This window comes from Sus scrofa, chromosome 13 (genome assembly GCF_000003025.6).
Source record: "Sus scrofa isolate TJ Tabasco breed Duroc chromosome 13, Sscrofa11.1, whole genome shotgun sequence".
Lineage (NCBI taxonomy): Eukaryota > Metazoa > Chordata > Mammalia > Artiodactyla > Suidae > Sus > Sus scrofa.
In genome coordinates, this window is record NC_010455.5 from 23,051,053 (window position 1) to 23,067,744 (window position 16,692).

Sequence of the window (16,692 nt, forward strand, 5' to 3'; positions counted from 1 at the left end):
ATTAGGTGAAATGTGAGGTAGAGGTGATATATGGGGAAAAAGGAAAAGGGATCCATATAAAGGGAGTACTGTATTGAGAGGGTCTGGAGGCAGGATGGAGGAGTGTGGTGTGTTTGGGGAACTGATGGAGGATCACAGCTGGAGCATAGAGAGTGTGAGGAGGGCCCATTGATAAGCAGGGGCTCCTTTTGATTAATTAAAAAAATATAAGGAGTTCCCACTGTGGTGTGCTAGTTTAAGAATTGGACTGCAGCAGCTCGGGTTGCTGCAGAGGTATGGGTTCGATCCCCAGCCCAGTGCAGTGGGTTAAAAGATCCGGCATTGCTGCAGCTACAGCATAGGTTGTGGTTGCGGCTGGGTTCAGTCCCTGGCCTGGGAACTTCCATATGCCACAAGTGCTGCCATTAAATAAATGAGTAAACAAAAGAAAGCCAGAGTTAACAAATGTGTTTAGACTACACCCATTCACATCAACTTTCAGACAAAATATTTAAAACAAAAGCATATTTTTGACTTAGCAGGATTGTACTGATGGAGATTTTAATAAACTAATTAAATTGTAAAATTAATTACAATTGTCACTCTTAAGCCCATTGACCAGGTAGACATCACGTTTAAAATAAGTTTAAGGGTGTTGGTATTATAATGCTTCATTATGACTATAATATTCTTAACTTTTGTTAATTCAGCAATTAAAACTCTGATATAAAATGTTAGAAGTTGTTGATACAGAAAATTAATCTTTAAAAATCAGAATCACTTTTGAGAGTTCCCGTCATGACTCAGTGGTTAGCCAACCAGACTAGTATCCATGAGGACTTGGGTTCAATCCCTGGCCTTGCTCAGTGGGTTAAGGATCTGGTGTTGCTGTAAGCTGTGGTGTAGGTCACTGACGTGGCTTGGATCCCACATTGCTGTGGCTGTGGTGTAGGCCAGCAGCTACAGCTCCGATTCAACCTCTAGCCTGGAAACCTCCATATGCTGCAGGTGCGACCCTAAAAAGCAAAAGGAAAAAAAAAAAAATTTAGAGTCACTTTTGGAGTTCCTGGTGGTGCAGTGGGTTAAGGATCTCCCATTGTCACTGCTGAGTCTCAGGTTGCTGCTGTGGCATGCATTAAGTTTTTAAAAAAACAAAACATTTTTTTAAAGAAATTAGAATTACTTTTGATCTAGATAGCTATTTCTACAATTTATTAGCACCAAACTGCAGCATAAGGTTTTTTAAAATCAAAAGTAATTAAGAAAGCTTCTTAGAAATAGCAACAAACAACAACAAAAAAGACAAAAGACAAAAAAAAAAAAAAAAGAAAGCTTCTGAAAGGAAAAGAAAACAAGTACCTATAGGACTTAAAGGGATGAACTGCAGAAATACAGAAATCTAATTTAAATTCACTGTCTTAATGAATTTTTTTGTAGTCTAGAGGTGCTCTCAACTTTGTCATCTTCTAATGGAGATAAAAAGTATGAAACTTCTTGGCCCTAAGTATGACCCACGTAAAAAGTATTAAGAGTGACCAGCTTTAGATGGTCAACAGTGGAGAATATGTCTGTTGTTCTGAAATAGAATACTCAGACCAAGCAAATTTTGGCCCCTTTGAAAATTTATATGGCTTAGGAAGACACAAACAGCATGTCATGACTGAAGATTGGTTAAAACTTCCTGGTAAAAGTACTGGTAACTAAAATAAGTGAGTCAATTTTTGACTCAAAGAATTTTTTTTTAATAAAAATAAACTGAGGAAATGAACATGTTGACTGAATAATTAATTTGAACTCTAATTATCAGATTTAACAAGTGTCTTAAACCAGCAGCTGTTTCACCACTTCTTCAATATTATTTTATTTTTTTTAGATTATTTATTTATTTATTTACTTATTGTCTTTTAGGGCTGCACCCTCGGCATATGGAGGTTCCCAGGCTAGGGATCTAATTGGAGTTGGAGCAACCGGCCTATGCCACAGGCACTGCATGCACCGCCAGATCTGAGCTGCATCTACAACCTACACCACAGCTCACAGCAATGCTGGATCCTTAACCCAGTGAGCAAGTCCAGGGATCAAACCTGCAACCTCACAGTTCCTAGTCGGATTCGTTCCTGCTGCACCACAACGGGAACTCCAATATTATTTTAATATTTAGTAATGATTTTCTTGGGTAGTTAAAGTTTTGCATTGCTGTTTATTTATTTATTTATTTATGCTTTTTAGGGCCATACCTATGGCATATGGAGGTTCCCAGGCTAGGAGTCCAATTGGAGCTACACCTGCCAGCCTATACCTCAGCCACAGCAACACCAGATCCGAGCCTCGTCTATGACCTACTCCACAGCTCATGGCAATGCCAGATCCTTAACCCATCAGGGATCGAGCCTGAAACCTCATGCTTCCTAGTCAGATTTGTTTCCACTGCGCCAGGACGGGAACTCTACATTGCTTTTTAAATGTTCTGTGCCGTAGACTACGAAGGCAGACATGAGATGGTTTTGGGAAAATAGATGATCTGCATTTTAATTTTTTGCTTTGTTATAAAATTTGTACCAAATCCTTCTTGTTTTCCATTATTTAATTTACTTGCCTTCACTCTAAGAAATTCTTGGATTTCAGTGGGCAATGTTCATCAAGTAGTCTAGGTTGTTAAAATGCAACTTCTTGGGCCCTACTTCAGATCTTTTGAATGGCAGTCTGTGAGGTCTGGAAATCTGCATGTTTTAAGTAGTTTGTTAAGTAATTTCTTCATTATTAAAGTTCGAGAACAGATTATCCTTGTAGAATATTTCTTCCAGATTGTGCCCAAAGGCTATGCTGATAGAGCCTTCCCTCACTCCTTTTCTTTAGATAATAATTTGAATCATCCAGTGATAGTCTGCAGTTTTCTTTTGCTTAGCATACTTTACCTTCACCTTTTTCTTGGTTGATATGAAGTGTTCTCTGTAATTTTGATATTCGAGGAGGGAGGATTGTAGGCACCATCATGTTAGATGCCTCAAGATGCTGAAAAAAATTATGTGGAAAAAAAGGGGGATACCTTCCAGGACCAGTATTCATCAGTTAAAGATGAACGTCTTTAGTGGCATGATCATCCTTCCACCATTAAAAATCATACTGTTAGGAGATGAAAACTGAAAAGTCATTCTAATCCCAGGGAAGAGGGGGCTTCTTTTGTCTATTTTAGGGCCGCACCCATGACATATGGAGGTTCCCAGGCTAGGGGTCGAATCGGAACTGTTGCTGCTGGCCTACACCACAGTCACAGCAATGCAGGATCCAGGCTGCACCTGTGACCCACACCACAGCTCACAACAAAGCCAGATCCTTAACCCACAGAGCAAGGCCAGGGCAGAACCCACAACCTCACGGATACTAGTCAGGTTCGTTAATGACTGAGCCACAATGGGAACTCCAATGGAGCTTCTTACAAAGCCTTATTTGGTATATCCACTCCGGACACAGTGTTGGGATATGTATTGCTTTAATTTCCCTGTTGATCACTGGATGAGGTGAAACCAATAAAAATCTTGTAAGATTTTGGAAAGGAGTTCCTGCTTCAAACTCTTTAAAAATACAGATGTAATAACTTTGACGTGCTCTAAGATCTTTGTTGCTCCATTTCTTTGATCTCCTAGAAGTTCCCTGAAAGCTGGCAGTCATATAGAATCTCTCTTGACATATTCTGTGGCACCTAGTTCTAGATCTCATATTACTTAATTGTTGAATAAGTTGTGTTTTTATTTTCTAGTAGGGATTTCTTTCTTTTCATTCCTTATTTTAGATCTTCTTTGCATTGTGAACATTCAACTGACATTTATACAGGTTTTCTTACTAAGCAGTTCTTCTGTGACCTGGGTTTCTCAGAAGAATGAAATATATGGCCACTTGGTATAGTCGCTTTGCTTTGGGGGTTGTTGTGTGATTGGTTAAACTAAACAGAACAAAACTTCTTCCTTAGGCCCCCTCTTCATGGATCACAGTCTTGTCAATTTCAGCAATAAGAGGGGGAAACTATGGTAATATATTAGGAAACATTATATAGAATCTGGAGCCTTCCTGGTTCTTTGTCTCCTGAGAGTAAACTTAGCCTGTCTCCTGCTGGAGGTGGGGATTGGTAGTGGCCTGGTTTCCAGGGTCAAGAGGAGGAATCTCAAATCTTACTCTGCCTTATATGAACTTTCAGCCAGTTTTCCTGTGTTCAACCCTTTCCTTCAGTCCCCCACCCTTCTCCTTATGTGTCCTTGGTGGATGTATTCTGAGTTCTGGCTAGGGATCCCCTTTATTCTAACTGCCATATCTCCTCTGCAGGCCCTAAAATTTCAAATTTCTCCACTCTGCATAGTCAGTTACTTTTTCTGCTTTCTCTCTTCCAGAAAGTTAGTGCTGTCTCTCTTCTGTTATCTTCTTTCTTGTTTTCTTTTTTATTCTAGGTGTATGCCCTTTTTATCAAGTTTATCAAGTTAGTGGATTTCAAATGGGAGCTAAAGTAAGCATGGGTTCAGTCCTCTCCTGTTTGCAGGGATTCCATCTTCCAAATGTGTTTGAAAGTACATTTTTTCTTTTTAAGTGTGTGAAGTAAAAAGTACTCACCAGGGCGTATTTTCAACAGAAGTGGTTTTTTTTTTGTTTTTTGTTTTTTTTTTTAATTTCAAATTTGGTCATTGAAGTCTTTGCCAAGAAACGGGCATACAGTCTTTTCTGTGAAGTTTATGTTGTGTTCCACACTTCTTGGCACAATTTTTAATATTAGAGATTGTTTTGCTTTGGTTCTGTGATCTTTATGGGCTGTTGCACTGCCAGAAATCTTACTGATCTCTAGCAGATGTTTTTTTGTCATCAGTTATGGTAGATAGGACTATCTGATTTTTTTTGTTGGGGGTAAGGATGAGGGCTGTGCCTACAGCACGTGGAAGTTCCCAGGCCAGGAATTGGACCAGTACCACAGCAGTGAACTGAGGCACAGCAGTGACAATGCTGGATCCCTAACCTGCTGAGCCACCAGGGAATTCCAGCATGCTGTGATTTTAATTACTATATAGGTTTCTTTTCCCTCCCTCTCTTTAAGTAGTAGAAATATTATTTCCCATCCTGGGAAGAATAGGGTTATTAATACATCTGGGGTGTTATGTAAAGAGATCTTCCATTTTTATTCTTTTCATATTTTTCTTGTTTTATTTCGTTTTTCTTTTTCTTTTTTTTTTTTTTTTTTTTTTTTTTTTTTTTTTTTTGCTATTTCTTGGGCCGCTCCCGCGGCATATGGAGGTTCCCAGGCTAGGGGTCGAATCGGAGCTGTAGCTGCCAGCCTACGCCAGAGACACAGCAACGCAAGATCCGAGCCGCGTCTGCAACCTACACCACAGCTCACGGCAACGCCAGATCGTTAACCCACTGAGCAAGGGCAGGGATCGAACCCGCAACCTCATGGTTCCTAGTCGGATTCGTTAACCACTGCGCCACGACGGGAACTCCCCTTGTTTTATTTCTATTATTTATTAACCAGAAACATAATTTTAACCCTTGAGTTAGTTTGCATACACATATGATATTTACTTTCAAGTTTTCTTGTGTAATTTGACTTAATTTCAGTTGTGTTTTTATGTATTTATTCATACAACATTGCATACTCTCATCTGGTGTTGGAAGCCTAAACTGGTTTGTGATACCTTATACTCAAGGGCATGGTTTAGTATCTCTAGAGAGATTCTTCAGAAGCAATCAAAAATCCTCTTATTACCTTTTTCAGATTCTCATTAGAAGTTTAAAGAAGAGCTGGTGTAATACTACTATTTGGTTATTAGCAGGCTGCTTTCTGTTTTAGAGTGGAATTAAGAATAAATTATTAATTTTAAACTTCTGAATTTCCTTACATTTCTCTCTCTTCCTTTCTTTCCTACACAGCTAAGTTTATTGATTTCAAAATAGCTCGGAATTATTTTGAATGAGTTAAGAAAATTATGACAAACCATGCCTTCTCTTTTCAGGTTCTGTTCTGGATATTATTAAGCACATTGTGGCAAAGGGGGAACATAAAAGTGGAGTCCTAGATGAAGCTACCATAGCTACAATTCTCCGAGAAGTGCTGGAGGGGTTGGAATACCTGCATAAAAATGGACAGATTCACAGGTATGTAAAGGACACCACTCTTCTCTTTTGGATAAGTGCAGTGATAGTTGGGCTGTATCATTTCATTGAGGCCATTCCCCATTCTTTTGCACAATTAATCATAATCTCTGAGTATAAACAGAGCTCTTTGCATTTCTAGTTCCAGTACATTGTGGTTACACAGCTAGTAAGTACTTAGAAAGTAACAAATACTTAAGTCACATTGGAAAATGCAAAAACAGGGCAAACTCCTAATTTTCTACTAGGAGTCAATCTGTAGTCACTGATAACATTTTGGAATATTCCTTCCCAGTTTCTTTTATATGCTTAAAAATATTTAAAACATAACTATCCATGGGAGTTCTCTTGAGGGTGCAGCAGGTTACAGATACAGCGTTGTCACTGCTGTGGCTCAGGTTGCTGCTATGGGGTGGGTCCAGTGCCAGTCCTAGGAACTTCAACATGCCATAGGTGTGGCCAAAAGAAAAGAATCCTAAAAAACCATATGTATAATTTTGTCTGTTTCTTTTTTGGTTTCTCTTATATCATGACCATTTTCTAAAATTATTAAAAACTTTTGTAAATAATGTTATAAAATTAAAACTTTTTAAAAAATCAAATAACATTTGAGGAGTTCCCGTTGTGGCTCAGCAGAAACGAATCTGACTGGTATCCATGCGGATGCAGGTTTGATTCCTGGCCTCACTCAGTGGCTTGGGGATCTGGCGTTGCTGTGGGCTGTGGTGTAGGTCACAGGCACGGATCAGGTCCTACGTTGCTCCTGGAAACCTCCATATGCCATGGTTTGGGGCCTAAAAAGACTAAATAAATAAATAAAAGCTGTATAACAGTTCATGGTTCAAATATTTCTGCTATTTATATCTCTTCAGTCCCTGAGTACAGATAATAAGAATTCCAAAGGTAGAGTCTCCCTGGATTTGGTTTTCCTTCTTTGGGAATATTTTTATTTCCCCATCCTTTCTGAAGAATGATTTCCCTGGATACGAGAGTTTTTAGTTGGCAGTTCTTTTTTTTCCAGCATCTAAAAGATGCTGTGCTACTTAATTCTGGCCTTCTGGATGGTTTCAGATGAGAAATTTGTCGTGTGAATTGGTGTTCTGTGAGCAATATGTTGTTTTTCTCTGGCTACTTTCAAGAGTGTTTCTTTGTCTTTGGTTTTCAGAAGTTTAAGTATGATATATCTTGGTGTGGATTTCTTTAGGTCTATCCTGTTTGGGGTTCTCAAACTTCTTAAATCCATAAGTTTTTGACTTTTACTGGTTTGGGGAAGTTTTCAGCCATTATTTCTGTGAATAACTTTGCAACCCATTTCTTCTCTTTTTCTGGGAAGTGTTAGATCCTTTGTTATTGTAGCGTAATCCCTGAGACTCGGTTCCTTTTTTTTTTTTAACCTTTTTTTTCTCTCTTCGGATTGAGAAAATATTCTCCATTTGTTTTCAAGTTTGCCAATTCTTTGCTGTGTCCTCTCCATTCTATTCTGGAACCCATTTCTTGAGCTTTTTATTTCAGTTGTCATAGGCTTTCAGTTGTATAATTTTCATTAGGTTCTTTTTTTTAGCTATTTTCTTTTTTGCTGAGATTTTCTGTTTTTCATTCGTTTTGAGAATTCTGAATTGCATGTTAGAAACACTTTTATGATGGCTGCTTTAAAATTCTTCTCAGATAATTCCAACAATTGATTCATCTTGGTGTTGATGTTAGTTGATTTGTCTTTTCTTATTTAAGTTTTTCCTAGTTCTTGGTATGTTGAGTAATTTTGTTTTATTGTATCATGAATGTTTTGGATATTATATTAGAAGACTCTTGATCCTATTTAAATAATAATATATTGAAATAATATATTTTAGGAATTGCCCTGATTTTTAGAGCTTTTGCAGTGGTGTTCTAGTTTGTTTTGTTCACATGGCATTGCTGGAGCTCTCTGCTCAGTTCTTGATGATGCCACCATGGGAGCAGAGTGTATTTCCCCAGGCTAGATGCTGCTAGGTGGAAGGTGGAGATAGTGGCTGTGCCTTTGGGTCCGTGAGCACTTCCTTGGGCTCAGCTTGTGAGCTAGGCCACCTTGTGCTAGTTGGGCTCCCATTCATTCTCTGGTATTGCCTATGGACATGAAATGCACCTCTCTGGGCCACCTTTTGTTGCTGGGCTGGGTGTTAGGAGACATTGAACCAGGGTCATCCTTTACCACTGTGTGGAGGTCCAAGAGGTGCCAGGCCTAGGTCAGTCACTACCCTGAATGGAAGAATGGGAGGTAGCGGCTGAGCCTGAGACAGGTTGGGACCTAGGACCTTGGACCCTTTGCTGCAGTGGCTGCAGTGCTTTCAACTAGACAAACATCTCGAGCAACAAAATACAAAGCAACTGTAAGGGACTGAAAATAACTGCGGACATATGCATTTGGGAAAAATTATAAGCAAGAAGATACAAAAAGAGCTAAAAACCAGGCTGCCTCTTCTGAAGAGCCAAGAGCAAATCAGGGTGTCAGAAGCAAGAGTAGAGTACTACACATGCCCCCTGCACACACCACCACCACCAAGGTGGGAAGACCACCTAAACCACTCCTCTCACCTGACTCTTGGACCTGCCCCTACCCTCACTGCATATAAGGAACCAGCTCTGTGCCCCTTGAGGAGTGAGCAAGCAAGGGCACCTGTTGTCATTATTTCCCCCTGCTGCAGCAGGGGCTCCAATAAAGCCTTGCCTGAATTATCCTTTCTGGCCTTTTGTCAATTTTTATTGATTGAGGAAGGCCAAGAATGCAGATCTTAGGGAGTTCCTCTTGTGGCTCATCAGGTAAAGAACCCAACTAGTATCCATGAGGGTGCGGGTCTGATCCCTGGCCTTGCTCAGTGGGTTAAGGATCTGGCATTGGTGTGAGCTGTGGTGTAGGTTGCAAACTCGGCTCAGATCCCGCATTGCTGTGGCTATGGCTTGGGCCAGCAGCTGCAGCTTCAATTTGATCCCTAGTTTGGGAACTTCCATATGCCACCAGTGCAGCCCTAAAAAGCAGAAAAAAAAAAAAAAAAAAAAAAAAAGTCAGACAACTACCAACTTGTAAAACTGAAGGTTGGTGGGGGTTTTTTTGGGTTTTTTTTTTGTTTTGTTTTGTTTTGTTTTTGTTTTTGTTTTGCTTTTTGGGCTGTACTGGTGGCATATGGAAGTTCCCAAGCTAGGGGTCAAATCAGAGCTGCAGCTTCTGGCCTGCGCCACAGCCACAGGCACACCAGATCTGAGCTACATCTATGACCTACACCACAGCTCATGGCAAATGCTGGATCCTTAACCCACTGAATGAGGCCAGGAATCAAACCTGCATCCTCACGGATACTAGTTGGGTTCATTACCGCTGAGCCACAGCAGGAACTCCTAAAACTCAAGTATTTAAGGGGTAATCAGAAAATGGAGAGGAAAAAAGCAAAGTATCCCCTCCCTGAACACAAAAACATTTGATTAGTTACCTTGAGACTAGAAGCATTTTATTTTTTGTCTTTTTGTCTTTTTTTGTTGTTGTTGTTGTTGTTGTTGTTGTTGTTGTTGTTGTTGTTGCTATTCCTTGGGCCGCTCCCTCGGCATATGGAGGTTCCCAGGCTAGGGGTTGAATCGGAGCTGTAGCCACTGGCCTACGCCAGAAGCACAGCAACGCCGGATCCGAGCCGCGTCTGCGACCTACACCACAGCTCACGGCAACGCCGGATCGTTAACCCACTGAGCAAGGGCAGGGACCGAACCCGCAACCTCATGGTTCCTAGTCGGATTCGTTAACCACTGCGCCACGACGGGAACTCCGAGACTAGAAGCATTTTAAAGAAAATCAAGGTATAATAGGCGAAACCTGCTATCTATAGAAGTATCTCATTTTAGGAAAAAATGAATGATTTTTCCTTCCTTCCTTCCTTCTTTCTTTTCTAGCCTCACTTGCAGCATATGGAAGTTCCCAGGCTCAGGACTGAATCGGAACTGCAGCTGCCAGCCACAGCCACAGCAACTCAGGATCTGAGCTGCGTCTGTGATCTACACCACTGGTTGCAGCAACTCTGGATCCTTAACCCACTGAAAAGGGCCAGGGAGTGAACCCTCATCCTCATACAGTCACATTTGTAACCTGCTGAGTCACAATGGGAACTCTGAATAATTCTTTATAGTTGTTTAAATTTTCAACCTGTTTAAGTCTTACAAAGTAAATCAGCTTTCTTTTTATGGGGATAAAAGAGAAGAGTTGATTCTAAGGAATAATATGTAAACCAGAAATCATGGAAACACTGAAGTTGTATATTTAAGACAATAGGATTTTTCATCTGAAATGGAGTCATGGCACAGTGGAAATGAATCTGACTAGGAACCATGAGATTGTGGGTTTGATCCCTGGCCTTGCTCAGTGGGTTAAGGATCTGGTATTGCTGTGGCTGTGGAGTAAGCAGGCAGCTCTAGCTCTGATTGGACCCCTAGCCTGGGAACCTCCATATGCCGCTTGTGCGGGCCTAAAAGCCAAAATAAAATAAGATGAAATAAAATTGTACCTAATCAAAAAAAAAAAAAAAAAAAAGTACCGGGTTCAATCCCTGGCCTCACTTGGTGGGTTAAAGATCCAGCTTTGCCACAAGCTGCAGTGTAGATGACAGATGTGGCTCAGATCCACTATTGCTGTGGCTGTGGTGTAGCTCTGATTCGACCCCTAGCCTGGAAACCTCCGTATGCCCAGGTGCAACCCTTAAAAAAAGAAGGAAAAAGAAAAAAAAAATTGTTTTAAATATACGTAATCAATTGTTTTGTATCTAGTTAAAATAATGTGTTAACAAATGACTGAAAAGGGGACATGACCAAAGAGTAAACACTTGGGAATTTATTTCCCACACTGTCAAGAGGAAAAGGTGCCCTGAAAAACAGCATTCCTATCCTCTCAATGATGATAACCTTGCGTATCATACCTTGATACTAGCAGTGAACATAATTCAGTTAATACCTCAGTTTGATTCCATGTTCTTTGAGTAATCTTTTAGAAGGAAATATGCCAGCAACTGCTAATTGGCCTCTAATATGTCTCCCCTCTGTTATTTTTATTTATTTAGTCTTTTTTTTTTTTTTTTTTTTTTTTTTTTGCCTTTTCTAGGGCTGCTTCCCACAGTTTATGGAGGTTCCCAGGCTAGGGGTCTAATCAGAGCTGTAGCCACTGGCCTACACCAGAGCCACAGCAACGCGGGATCTGAGCCGTGTCTGCGACTCACACCACAGCTCACGGCAACGCTGGATCTTTAACCCACTGAGGGAGGCCAGGGATCAAACCCTCAACCTCATGATTCCTAGTCGAATTCGTTAACCACTGCGCCACAACAGGAACTCCTCCCCTCTTTTAGAACAAGAAAAAAAGGCTTTTTTTTTTTTTTTTTACTGGGAAGATGACCATCCAGAAAAAGGGCAACATTTCATAGCCTCCCATGCAGGCCAGATATGACTGTGAGATTTAGTTTTTAGCCACCGTGATGAGAACAGAAGTGTTGTGTACTATTTCCAAGTTGTTCCCTTAACAGGTTTTATCAACCTCAGCACTACTGATGTTTGATCTGAACAGTTATTTGTTGTAGGGGCTATCTTGTGCATTGTAGAATGGATCTAGCAACATCTCTGGTTTCTACATATTACATGCCAGTAGCACTCCCCATCCCCACTCCATCAGTGTCCGCTGTGACAACCGAAAATGTCCCTTAACACTGCCGTATACCCCGAGAACTACTGCTAACAGAAAGTGACATAACCACTCTTTGCCCTTTTCCTTCATTCCATTGAAATGTGGATGTGGTAGTAAGGCATCATGGACTGTGCAGCAAGAACTTAAAGATGGTAAAGCAATAAAATACAAGGGACCTGAGTCACTCACTGCCTCTATGGAGTCAGTCCATGCCAGATTCATGTCATTCATGCCCAGACTATTATGTGAGAGGGAAAAAAATTTTTTTATAGCCGTAGAGATCACCAGCGATTGATAAACTCTAGCCCACAGGCTGAATTATTTGTTTCTTTTTTAAAACACAGTCATGCCTACTCATTTACAGATTGTCTATGGCTGTTTTCATACTACAGAGACAAAGTAGTGGTGATGGTGAGCATGTGGCCCACAAAACCTAAACTATTTACTGTCTGGCCCTTTAAGAAAATGTGGATCTCTGGTATCCATGATAATGGCAACTAGCAGTCGCTGAAACTTGTGTGTGAAATCATTTTCTAAATATGTTTCCAAGCTTTCCTCAATTAATCTTCACAATTACTTTCTGAGTTGGTACTATTATTATTATTCTTCCTATTTTACAAATGACAGACCCAGACAAAGAGAGTTAAGCCAGTGGTCACCCAGCTAATGAGAGAGCTGGGATCTGAATTTAGGCAATCTCCTTGCAGAGCCTTCTAGGAAAAAGTGGGCTAATCAGTGAAGCTGGGCATACACTGGTTCAATATCAGTTATAGCTTTTAGTTACTAACTCAGTAGAATTTAGGTCTGCCACTGAATTATTATTCTTCAAATAAGCTATATGTTGTCTTATTTAATATATCCATATCTCTATCTTTAAAAGTCAGTCTTAGAGTTCCTGTCGTGGCTCAGTGATTAACAAACCCTGCTAGTACCCATGAGGATTCGGGCTCAATCACTGGCCTTGCTCAGTAGGTTAAGGATCCCGTGTTGCCATGAGCTGTGGTGTAGGTTGCAGATGAGGCTCAGATTGCGTTGCTATGGCTGTGGTGTAGGCCACACACAGCTCCGATTTGACCCCTAACCTGGGAACTTCCATATGCCATGGGTGCAGCCCTAAAAAAAAAAAAAGACACACACACACAAAAGGTCAGAGTCTTCACCTCAGAACATGAATAGAAGTGTATATATTCCAAGTGTATGAACCTTGGATGTTTTCAGTATATTTTATTCTCTTCTCTTTAGAGTCCAGTTGTTATTTCATGTAGATTTGTGTCATGGTGGATTAGGGCAAATAATTTTATTCCATCTCTCCTGGGTTTTCTCCTTGACCTTCTAATCTTTAGAGCGTTTGACTAGGGTGATCAGGTCTCTAAATTAGACTTAAACTTTTCTCTGTCTCTCTTTTTTACTTACGTGAGTATTTTTCCAGTTTAAAAAGGTTAGCTGATTTGTTTCTTCTCTTGGCCTTTATCAAGTGTTCCATAAACTTTGCCTGTTGATGAGTCATAAAAATGTAGTGGGAAGAAACTTGTGTTCTGTACTAATGAGAAAGTCAAGTATGTTTGTGATGTTTCTTTTAACTTTAAAAGGAATTTGTAACTTTGGTGCAATAGTGCCATGTAAGAAATGGCATTAAGCTGTGAAAAATAAAACTCACTGTTCTTACTATTTAAGATTTGTCAAAGGATTTAACTATTGTGGTTGCTGGGTTGCTTTGGTATTCTTAGTGGTGGGGTAAAAAAAAAAAACAAAAAACTTTTTTTTTTTTTTTAAACAGTCGTATCCACAGCATATGGAAATTCCCACGCCAGGGATTGAATCCGAGCCACAGGTGTGGCAACACCAGATCCTTTAATCCACTCCACTTGACTGGGGATCAAACCCTCACCTCCACAGCACAGCAACCCAAGCTGCTGCAGTCAAGATTCTAAATCCACTGTACCATACTGGGAACTCCAAAAAAGGTTCTTTCATTAAGGACTACTATATTGATTTTCAGATACTTAGTTACAATTTTTCTTCTTTCTTTATGCTTTTTAGGGCCGCATCCAAGGCATATGGAAGTTCCCAGGCTAAGGGTTCAATCAAAGCTACAGCTGCCGGCCTGCACCACAGCCACAGCAACTTGGGATCCGAACCACATCTGCGACATACACCACAGCTCACAGCAATGCCAGATCCTTAACCTACTGATCCAGGCCAGGGATAGAACCCAAAACCTCATGGTTCCTAGTAGGATTCATTTCTGCTGAGCCACTACAGGAACTCCCAGTTATAAGTTTTTTTCTTGAAAGGTCTGTTATCCTGTTCTGTGTGAAGACATATTGGTGTGCTTGGTTTTCCAGTGAGCCATTTAGCTTCATGATATTCCTCTGCTTTTACTCTTTTTTTTTTTTTTTTTTTTTTTTGTATTTTTGTTATTTTTTTGGGCCGCTCCTGCGGCATATGGAGGTTCCCAGGCTAGGGGTCTAATGCCGGATTGTTAACCCACTGAGCAAGGGCAGGGACCGAACCCACAACCTCATGGTTCCTAGTCGGATTCGTTAACCACTGTGCCACGACAGGAACTCCTGCTTTTACTCTTGGAAGCACTCCAATCTATAGATTATACTTTCGGTTTGAAAAGGGAAATATGAATTGAGTATCTGGGAAATGTATCAGGAAAAATAGTCACCCAAAGTGTAGGCTCTATTGAAAATGGATTACTGTTGTTTTACATAAGACAAAAACTTAGAAAACATTATTTGAGGGAGTTCCCATTATGGCTTAGCAAAAATCCAACTTTTATCCATGAGGATCCAGGTTTGATCCCTGGTTTCACTCAATGGGTTAAGTATCCAACATTGCCACAAGCTGTGGTGTAGATTACAGATTCATCTTGGATCTGGCATTGCTGTGGCTATGGCATAGGTCTGCTGCTGTAGCTCTGATTCAACCCCCAGCCGGGAACTTTCATATGCCATAGGTGCAACCCTAAAGAAAACAAAACAGAAGAATCTGACTGCAGTGGCTTTGATCCAGTTCAATCACCTGCTGGGCACAGTAAGTCAAAAGATCCCATGTTGCCACATCTGCAGCATAGGTTGCAGCTATGGCTCAGATTCAGTCCCTGGCCTGGGAACTTCCATATGCCTCAGGTTTGGCCACTAAAAAAAAAAGAGAGAAAAAGAAAACATTATCTGAATGAGTAATGCAAATACAAGGCTTAAAATTTTTAAACAGCACAAAATGGTGTATGACATGACAAATCTTCTCAATATCATGTTGATACTATGTTCTCTTGATATGATGTGATGAAAATGGCATTTTACTGTTGTGATTTTTCTTTCCCCAAATGCAACACCAGTCTAATCTTGAGGAAAACATCATAAAAATTCCATCAGAGGGGTGTCCTACAAAATACTTGACCATTACTCCTCAAAACTGTCAAAGTCGTTAAAAACAAGGAAAGTCACAAACAGGAGGAACCCTAAGAAGACATGACAACTAAATGGAATATGGTATCCTGGGAAAGAAAAAAGGCATTAAGTTACAACTAAAAAACCTGAGTAAATTGTAGGTCTTGGTTAATAGCAATGCATCAGTACTGGTTCATTAACCTGGCAAAAGTACCCTTCTCATATATGATGTTAGTAATTGGGGGAGCTGAGTGTCAGGTATATGAGAATGCCTCTGTACTGTCTTCTCAAGTTTTATGTACATCTAAAATTTTTCTAGGAGTTCCTGTCGTGGCTCAGCGATAACAAACCTGACTAGGATCCATGAGGACAAGGGTTCAATCCCTGGCCTCACTCAGCGGGTAGGGGATATGGTGTTGCTGTGCGCTATGGTGTAGGTCATAGATGCGGCTTGGATCTGGCATTGCTGTGGCTGTGGTGTAGGCTGGTAGCTGCAGCTCCCAGTTATGCAGACTAACTGGGAGCCTCCATATGCCATGGGTGCAGCCCTAAAAAAAACAACCAAACAAAAAAAATGTTTTAAAAAGTAAAGCGTTAAAAAAGTCTCTTTTTTTCCCCTGAACCTCTAGTATCCTGGTCTAAAGGGAACCACTTCTTGCCATTTTCTTGTGAATCCTTTGAGAGAAATTTTATGCCAGTTTAAACCTACTGTATATATCCCCCTCCCTCCTGCATTAAACAAACAAAGAGGGGGTAGTTCTTCCTGTGGCACAGCAGGATAAGGATCCAGTAATTTTCTCTGTGGCAGCATAGGTTCAATCCCTGGCCCAGTGTGATGGATTGAGGAGTGCACATTGCCACAGCTGTGGCATAGGTCAAAGCTGCAGCCTAGATTCAGTCCCTGGCCCAAGAACTTCCATATGCCTCAGATGCAACCAAAAAAAAAAAGGCAAATGGCAAATGAAGTACTCTTTTTTCACTTGATATATTTGCAGATTGTCCCATATTAACAAACACATTCATTAGTTTTGGTAGTATTTCATTGTATATAGCTATACCATAATTGTCTTCTATTTAGATGGATAGTTGTCCTCTTTAGCTACAACATATTAGTTTATAACCCTAATATTTAGAATAGAGATTAGATGTGGGAATTGGGGGCTGGGACAGCAGGAGGGAACAATTAAGTTACAAAATAATACAATTCTTTTGGTATTTAGTTGGATGAATTGATTGATTTAATACTTTCAGAAACAATCACTTTTTTGTTTTTTTAATTGAAAATTTGATTTCTTATTAATATAGCCAAAGTTACTCAGTTTTGAATTTCTCCTTATATGCCATTGAGATTTTAAACATCTGACAGAATGTTATGCATAGGCAGGAATAGTTGCTATTACTGAACTGATTAAAGACATTTTCTTAATATTTAATTGCTATTTAAACTCATACATTGTTTTCATTTTTTAAAGTTTTATTGAAGAATTTGATTTAAAATGT

The 16,692-nt window shown here is 40.1% G+C and overlaps 1 protein-coding gene across 2 annotated transcripts in view; it reads left to right on the forward strand.

The window, feature by feature from the left end:
* The window catches only part of OXSR1 (oxidative-stress responsive 1), a 96,119-nt gene that overhangs the window by 30,214 nt on the left and 49,213 nt on the right, over positions 1–16,692 (forward strand). For both annotated transcript variants that reach the window (NM_214342.1, XM_021068550.1), the window contains 1 exon segment: positions 5,970–6,111. In NM_214342.1, the coding sequence (NP_999507.1) occupies positions 5,970–6,111 (142 nt within the window).